General features: G+C 44.9%; 1 protein-coding gene across 1 annotated transcript in view; it reads left to right on the top strand.

The window, feature by feature from the left end:
• Positions 1-3,604: 3,604 nt before the first annotated feature.
• The window catches only part of fgf14 (fibroblast growth factor 14), a 208,493-nt gene continuing 202,769 nt past the window's right edge, over positions 3,605-9,328 (top strand). Inside the window, exon 1 of the mRNA XM_072686318.1 lies at positions 3,605-4,431. Within this exon, the coding sequence (XP_072542419.1) occupies positions 4,341-4,431 (91 nt within the window). The 5' untranslated portion in view covers positions 3,605-4,340. The remainder of the gene's footprint in view (positions 4,432-9,328) is intronic.

The raw sequence follows: 9,328 nt of genomic DNA, 5'->3' as shown, positions 1-9,328 counted from the left end.
GTAAGGGAAATTGCTTCTTCTAAACCTGTACTGATTGAGGCGAGTTTTGCTGCTGACACCTGATTTTTAAATACGAATTAAACTCATCAACTCACTGCATCCAGTTAATATCAAGTGCTAGAACGTCCTGACTTCCTGACTTTGCTTTTGACAGTGGATGGAAGCTAGAGTAATAGTTTTATAACACATTTTGTTTATCAAATACTTCTTCAGTTGTTTTTATTTTATTTGTCCACTATGACATCAAAGGTTTGTTTGGGTCATTAATATGCATCAGCTCATTACCATGTCTATTTTGATTTGCATTTACCTAGGATACAGCGGTAGAGAATTGTGAGCGATGTGCCCTGATCACCTCCATCTATTCCTGTAGCACCTATAAATTAACAATGCAGGCGGTGAAGCCATTATCTGGTCAAATTTGGTGCACAGACTTTTGCTAGATTATGTGAGTGATATGGTAATCGCTAAAGACATGGTGGTTGACTGCTTTGTGAAATCCTACAACAGAAAGAAACATGAAGTAGGAGACACAGGCAGGGTATATATATATATATATAACAGCTATACATGGCAGGGAACAAAGCACAGGATAGCATAGAATGGTTTTAGTGAATGAAGGCCAAAGCAGAATCTACGTACAGCACCACCTGCATTAGCAGAGCCTGTTTCGCTCATTTCTCCCCGCACTGTTCTTACTGCAGTATCACACTTTCTGTCAATCAGCCCTCATTATAATTTTCGGACCATGTCCAGGTAGTTCTCAGACAAGCCTGATCAGCAGTTTTTTGCAGTGATGTCATATTGCTCTCTTGGTATTGCTTATTGCTTGTTGTACATGTACCAAGGATACATGTACAACAGCGATAGAGAATTGTGAGCGATGTGCCCTGATTACCTCCATCTGTTCCTGTAAAGTAGCACCTATAAATTTACATTATCTGGTCAAATTTGGTGCATGGACTTTTGCTAGATTATGTAAGTGATATGGTAATCGCTAAAGACATGGTGGTTGACTGTGTATTGTATCCAGTTTGTTTACTGTTTGTGCTCATGAATACTTTGAAGCTCTTTTTATAGTGGAGAAGCTTGACCTTGGGCTTACGTTACCTACCTTAACTGCTTTGTGAAATCCTACAACAGAAAGAAACATGAAGAAGGAGACACAGGCAGGGTATCATATATAGGATATATAATATATATGATATTCATAAAATGTACTGAACCTAAACAAGAAACGCTTGGGTGTAATCACTGGAAGGCAGGGCTTCAGGCTAGATGCAGAAGGGTCAGGATCAGGTCGAAGACTAAAACTGGGACATGGGACTGATAAAACATACTAGATGTACTAGAAAAGGGCAAAGACAGTCCTGGGTAACCTTGATTATCCGGTGATTATCCGACGAGTTGAACCAGACATGTTGGGCACAGGGAAAACATTCACATGTGCGATGCAGGGGTTTATTCGAGCACAGGAAATCAGAAAACCTGCAATACAGTCACGTAAGATTCTATTTACTGCATATTCACAAACGAACAGATGATCATTAAAAGGATATATGAGCAGGAGACATTAAGGAGATAAATCATGGCAGTATGTCAATGTCACAGCCATGTATAATCCTATTTAGACAACACTGTCTCTGTCCAAATGAGGAGATTATGCTGAAAGACTGATTCGCATACAGGCTTTTCTGCAATCATGTGTCTAGACATACTGCAAAACTACTGCTACATGGCACAGGCTTGCTTGCACAGGACTCAGGACTTTAATAACTCCTGGTAGATGTGTGATACACTGATTTTCTTTATGATTTGATACTAAATAGGACTATGTAAATACTAACATCAGAAGGGATACTTTTAGTAATCTTTATGTAAATATAAACAGGGGAAATCTTTATGATTGGTGCAGTGAAACTGAAAGTTTGGCCACAGTTTTATAGCTAAACTGATGTTGGAAAGTTGGACTCATCGAAAAATTTTGTAGAAATTCAGATGTTCAACTTTGTGGTATTTCCAACATTACTTCATATGACTCAAGGCCTATCTTTCCTTTCCTTGGAGCGCACACAAAACTGTAAGGCGGATAAAACACCATGTACAGCACAAATAGCCTTAAAGCTGGAGAATGGTTTTAGTGAATGAAGGCCAAAGCAGAATCTACATACAGCACCACCTGCATTAGCAGAGCCTGTTTCACTCATTTCTCCCCGCACTGTTCTTACTGCAGTATCACACTTTCTGTCAATCAGCCCTCATTATAATATTCGGACCATGTCCAGGTAGTTCTCAGACAGGCCTGATCAGCAGTTTTGGCAGTGATGTCATATTGCTATCTTGTTTTTTCGTTCAAACTTTGCTGAACATGCATTCAGCAAAGTTTTCCCTGTGCATTCCCTGTGTGATTCGTCTGTATAACCAAAAGAAATAATAATAAAACACTTCATGTGGTAACAAGCAATCAAACATGTCTGTGAGCTATAAGATTTTTATTATTTTAGTTAGAATGGATGAACCACTTTCTACAGCGTGAGACTTTAGTGTGGGTATTTATTGAAAGCATCAGTTCTCAAAAAATGAAAAAAGAGAGAGAGACAGAGAGAGAGAGAGAGAGAGCGGCAATTATTAATGCCTCAATATCGAATCACCCACCCCTGGCAACAAATATTGATCTGGCTGGGTGCAACGCTGCCAGTTGCCAGTGATGTTTGAAACACGCTTGGCTTCTCACTGCCATTCAGCAAACACGTCTACGTTGTGACAACCTATTGTTTTGGTGCCCACAACACTGTCTGCTGGGTGCTCTCAACACTGACACATCGGTGAATGTAATTCGTTATCTGACAGTGTTCTTGGAGGTTGTGACAATGTGAAACAGGAGTGTAAAGTCAGTCTCGTCCGAATAGCGCTTATATTGGGTATGGAACCTATCGGTTCCTGCCAACAGATATTTCCACGTTACTTCAGTAATGAGGTTGCGACAACGTTCCAACAGCCTTTTCGAGCCAATGTAAACAGTACCGCCTTTTGACAACGTTTCAGCAACGATGTAAGAAAGTGGGCAACGTTCTGACAATGTTGTATTTCCTTGGCATTGATACTGCAAGGTTGCGGCATGTGGCCAAGACCCCTCAAAGCACTGGAAGACTACCTGTTTGAAAACCATTACAAACCATTACCCTATCAAGTCTCGCCCCTCCCTCTGTCTCCCTCCCCCCCCAAAAAAAAGGACTGAGAAAAGACTCTTCTGTCCCACGTGTTTATGTAACGGCGAGGCAACGTTCACCTCTTCCCCCTCATCATCATCATCTTCATCATCCTCATCATCAGCATCATCAGCATCATCCTATCACAGCGATCCAATGCGAAGTGGAAATACTGTGCAAAACACTTCACACTTATTCTATTGTTGGCATTGAAAGAACTGAAGACTGTGCCAATGATGTCCAAGTGAAGGTGGGGGGCACAGAAGCACACACACACACACACACACACACCCTCTCTCTCTCTCTCTCTCTCTCACACACACCTTTAAAGGAAGCAAAGCTCTGGATCCCTGGGCTGCACAGCACCGCAGTGAGGTGAGGGGATGACGGCCGCCTTTCAAAGCGAGAGTGGAGTTGCACGTGGAGGGGCTTCAGAATAAGGTGGAGGGGAAAACGGGGCTCGTGCTGCTGGTGAGGGATAGGGATGATGAACTCATAGGGGATCCAGCCAGCCGCCTCGTCTCCTTCGTTTCCCAGGCTTGCACGTCCATCTCTCTCTCTCTCTCTCTCTCTCTCTCTCTCTCCACCCCTCCTCCCCATGCACCTCCTCGTGCAACACATGCAATTTCCAGAGTACACCCTCAACAACACGGACTACTACTACCGGCGGTGGCACCGAGCAGCCCACCTTTCCCTCCCCCCCTTTTTTTTCTCCTCTTTTTTTTTTTGGCTGTTGTTGCTGCTGCTGCTTCCACGAGCGTCCTAAAGCCGAGTGTATAGCCCGGTGCCACGTGAGCGCGTGAGGAGGACCGCGGACGGACGGACGCTTTTTTTTTGTCGGCTGGCTCGCTCGACGCGCGCGCCTTCGCGCTCTTCTATGACTCTCTCGCGCCCGCAGCCCGGAGAACACGGAGCCGCCGCAGCTCGCGCCAGCTTTCGTCGGTGCCAGCGTTACTGTTGTTGTCCTTGTTGCTGCTGTTGTTGTTGTTGTTGCTGCTGTTGTTGTTGTTTTCATTACCACCACTATTATGCAACCGAGAGGGTCTCCTCTGCTCTAGCAGGGTGTCTGAAAGAGACAAGACAAGAAGAAGCTGCCGCCGGACCTTGCCGCTCCTCCTCGCCCCAAATCAAATGTGGTTTCTGTGGAACATCTTCAGCAAAGGAACGCATATGCTGCAGTGTCTTTGTGGCAAGAGTCTCAAGAAAAGCAAGAACCCAAGTGGTGAGCCCCTCGTTCTCCTTCTCTTCTCTTCTCTTTTGTGGTTGCGGCGCGGCGGTGCACGGTGGCACCATCCAGAATCCGCAGTCGACGATCTGTGTGTGTATGAGTGAGTGTGTGTGTGTGTGTGTGTGTGCAGCGAACGAGAATGGCAGGGGGGAAGCAGCGGTACAACTTACAGCCCTGCTGCTGTTGCTGCTGTCGCCGCTGCTGTTGCTGCTGCTGCTGCTGTTAGTAATAGCGCTAACGCTGAGGCTAACTTTCTCGCTATCAGCCCAATCTCACAGGTCTATGCGGTGCTTTTGCTTCAGGCTGGCCGGCAGAGGTGCTGAAGTGTGCTCTCCGGCTCGCGCTACGTGTGTTCAGAACTGCTCTGCTCTGGTGGTGCTTTCAGCAGGGGGGGATTGCTGCGGTTTTTGAGCCCCGCATCACTCACCCAGTTAGCCTTTGGTATCATTATTATTATTATTATTATTATTATTATTGTAAACGAGAACAACATGGCCCAGCCTGCTCTGTCTCCTTGCTCAAAAAAAAAAAGGGTCCTGGTCCTGATGCTGAGCCACTTTCTTCTCACCTGCACTTGTACTTCTGTCATGCGTACAGCACTGTTGCAGTTGCCCCACTGCACACAGGCACGCAGGGAGAGAAGCAGAATGGCACATAAAGGCAACCCTGTGTGCATGTCTCTTTATTCCAACAGGCTGTTTGCTGTTGATGGAGTTTTCCTGTTGATTTCCAGTCTCCTGCACTGAAAGAAGTTGATGTGCGTGATTACAGGCTCGGTACAGGCTTCTTCTTACACACACACACACACACACACACACATGCACACATACAGAAACGCACACATGCACTATGCACTGCAGTGTTTGTGGATGGGCTGCCGGTTTCCCCCCTTCGCGCGTTTCTCTCTCTCTATCACACCCCCTTTAGATGCACTTGCCCACATTTGCCACATCTTGACTTCTTTTGAGAATGTGCTTGTCCTTTTGGCTACAGCTTTGGCCTTGGCCTTGGACCTAGTGGTGGGTGGAAATGAGTCGTGGCAACTTCAAGAAGTGGCCTGACACTTTGAGCATGATTGTGTTTGATAGGCAGAGGTTAGACAGGGCAGCACGATGCCTCATCGTACAGTAGTGTACACTAATGTAATTGTTGCATCAGCAAAACGTCGACTTAAGGGACACCTAAGGGGCCCATGTCCTGCATTCTTCCTTCATGGTCATCTGTCCTCTGAGGTCCGCTTCTGTTGTTGTTTTGTTTGGGTTTATGCAGCATCCAGTCTCTTTTGATCCCTTATAATTCCCTTATGATGCTTCTAAGCCTGAAGTGTGTTCTGATTGGCTGCCCCAGTCCCGGTCGGCACACCTTATAACCTCGGCGTTACTGGATGACGCTAAAGGCCCTGGATGAATGTAAATATGCTGGTTTTAGCGACATCATGAAAACAGTAACTTTAATATGGGTGTTTTTGCAGCTTAGTTTCCTTTGTGAAATATACGGATTGTAGAGCAAGCTTTACGCACCTTATCACATTGTTTTATATACAGCAAAAAGTGGAAAATGCTCATACGACTTGAATATTGTGAACATTTTTATAACATTTCATAATATGGACTCTTCAACAGCATCACTGTGTTTTTAATTTAAGGGAGTTCGGCCTTCTGGTAGCCCAGACAACCGAATCTAAAAAAAAAACCCCAAACAAACCCAAAAACAATGCTATGCCTGTATTTTGTCGCCTGATATGTGTTTTAAGTACCAAGCCGAACGTGTGATTCATCACCAGATTCATGCCAAACAAGGACTCATTGTATATTCGGGACAATAGATGTTCTCACGTCTCTTTTCAGTTGTAATAACGTGTCAAGGCCTACGTTAACACGTTCTGTTAATCGCTGCCAACACGAAAGCGGTAAAGGCATGATGTTGGGTGCAAGGATACGCCAGGATACTCCAGTGCAAGGATTTGTGCAGGAGTACACAAAAATGTGCTGGGCCCAGTTTCTCAAAAGCATCTCCCTGTTAAAATCATCTTACCTGGTAGAGAGAGTGCTCAGTGTGATGCTCGCTCGACCATTTAGGAGTCATCTTTGTGCAGATGTGCTTCAGCTGTAATGCTTCCGTGCTAAGAAACCCAGCCTGCGGCAGTGAGTACTCCAGAGCCAGGAACCTGTGTTCTGATGCAGTTATACAGTCTGAGCCTAGATCAGGACTCCTAATCTTGAACTCTGGTCCTCTGAAAGAGACGCCATACACCATCACCTTCCCTATTCTGACAGTGATTAAAGGTAGCAAAGCAAGAGCCTTTTTTTTTTGTTATTATTACTTTGCCACGGCAATTACGAGCCTTAGCATTAATGAAGTGAGTGGAAATCTGGATGGGCTTGCTGGATGCGGTCTACAGCGCCGGACCTGTATTTTTAGAAACATGTAGCAGGGGTAGCGCTGTGGCCAAGGCCTTAGCGTTAGCGTGCTCGCTCTCTTTCTCTCTGTAGGGTTGGGCATTATGTAATGGTGTTTCTCGACTCCAGACCCTCTCAGTGCTCCCATTGTCTTCCTACTTAACTCGTTTGTCTTTGTCCTTTCTAACCAGCGCGTTTTGAAGAGTTTTAGAAGTGTGCTTTCTACGGATGCCTTCTGCTCCAGCAGATGGCACTTTCAGATAGCCCCTGCGTTGGCGATCGTTTGCCTGGCAGGGACAAAGTCTTGCGCTTGGCAGTGCTGGGAGTGCAACTGTGTGAAGGCCTGTGTTTGCTGACGCTATAGACATGGGGTAAACACAGGTTTGTTGTTTTTATTGTTTTGTTTTTTTTTTGTTCGGTCTCCCTGCAGGATATCTAATATCTGCTCCTCTAGGAGATGGGACATAACTTGGTGGTGCTCTTGCTTACTGTCTTCTCTGTCTATCAGTACTGCCACCAGTTTACATGTTCACTAAATTTGGGATAGTTTTTTTTTTATATAAAAAAAAAGGGAATACTTCAAAGAAGAGCTGTTTATGGCAACTCAGGCCTCCACTCAGATCACAGAATCACTCCTCTTTAAACCGTCGATGGTTTATTTAGCCGCTGTAGGATCTTACCTGGCTTGGCACAACGTGAGGCCTATACAGTGCGCTGGAAAAGCAGCGTGGCGAGTGCGGCGCGCGTGTCTGGGGGCACGCAGCCCACTGCCGAGTGGCAGCCTCTGTGGTCTCTGTGGTAGCGCATCAGTTCTGCCTCGCATTGTGTTCACTTTACACTGTGACAGTGCACTCTAATGCTGACTCTCAAAGCAAGCCCAAGATGCGCAGGCCGATATGTTGCCCACAAGCCTGACCTGCACATCTTACCATTTCTCAGCTTAGCTCAGGAGGGGCTTGTTTATTAGTGAACTAGTCAGATCAGGTATATAGGCTTGCTGTGTGTAGATGCTGTGTGTGTGGGTTGTTATTGATTACTTGAGGTACATACATGATATGATGTCATTTGCATCTTCTTTCCGTCATAATGTCAGATTCGAGTGGCTTCAGTGAATGCAATGTTAGGATGACATACACAAAACTAAGGAATTAGCTGACCATTACTTTGGGAGCTCACCATCTCCCTGCAACCAGTAGAGAGGCATCACTGTTAGCTATATGTAAGCTGTAGCTTCTACGTTGACCATAGCAAGCCAAGTGTGTATAGCAGCTATATGCTACTATACACACTCACCGAGCCACCACTCACCCATACAATTCTCTAACCAGCCATTCGTGTGGCAGCAGTACAGTGCATAAAATCATTTAGATATGGACCCGCAGCTTCAGGTTATGCTCACATTAACCATTAGAAACGGGACGTGGGGGGCAAGTACTCTGAGAGTACTTGCGTGAATAGCAGAGTGTTCACCTTATTGACTTGTGTTTTGTAGAGTCTAAACTTAGAGGTATCTGTAAATGTAAATGTACTCTCAATGATTTAAGTGTGGCATTATATAAGCTGTCAGAAAGGCTACTTTAGTGAGCAGAAAAAAACATCTCAGAATGCACAACATCATCCACTTATCAGCTAAGAACAGAAAGCTGAGGCTGCAGTGGGCACAGGCTCACCAAAACTGGACAGTTGAAGACTAGAAAGACATAGCCTTGTCTGATGGATCTCAGTTTGCAGTTCTGCCTTGTGTCAACAGCCCAGGCTGATGAAGGTGGTGTAAATTAACACACAGCGTGAAAACGACTGAACCAAACAAACTTTCTTCCTTCTAAACGTTTAGAAGTGTGCTTTCTGTCAGACAGACTTGAATTCGTTCAGTAGTAAGAGACTGTTTTCCTACTGACTAAGCAGTTTAACAGTAGCAGTTGTTCTCAGACTGATGATCTAACACTTATTGAAGGACTGATTTAGAATTGAGCAAACTGAACTTTGTATTTGATCATTTTTTCAGTTTTAAAATAAGGCAGGTTGGGGTGGTACAGAAGCCACGTAAATGTAGAACACTGCTTGTACAATTTACAGCCCTGGTCGTGGAGGCCCCCTATTTTGTGTTTCCACTTTAATTCTGGATGGACTTGCAAAGCAGAAGATTAGCTGAATCAGGTGGAGCTGAAGATATTCCAGGGCCAGAGATGAGAAACGATGGTCTCCAGACCTTCAGAGCTGCTTGCATTGTGTTGAAAAAAAGTCATTTTTGCAGTCAGAGAACAATAGTCTAATAGAGGCTAGGAGTTCTTGCACTTCTTGGCAAACTGCTGGCTTCAAAGAGCCTCTGTTCCCCACTCAGGACTTAGAGATGAATTTTAGAACATCTATTCTTATTAGTGCTTCCACTTTCTTTTCTGTTCAAAATGTGCTTCATAAAGCTAAGAAAGAAAGTTTTCTGTGCAAATAATGGCCTATCTGTCAGAGATTTCCAAACGGTGCATGCATTTACA

The sequence above is a fragment of the Salminus brasiliensis genome, chromosome 8 (assembly GCF_030463535.1).
Source record: "Salminus brasiliensis chromosome 8, fSalBra1.hap2, whole genome shotgun sequence".
Lineage (NCBI taxonomy): Eukaryota > Metazoa > Chordata > Actinopteri > Characiformes > Bryconidae > Salminus > Salminus brasiliensis.
The sequence above is the reverse complement of the archived record's forward strand: the minus strand, read 5'-3'. Positions and strand labels throughout refer to the sequence as shown.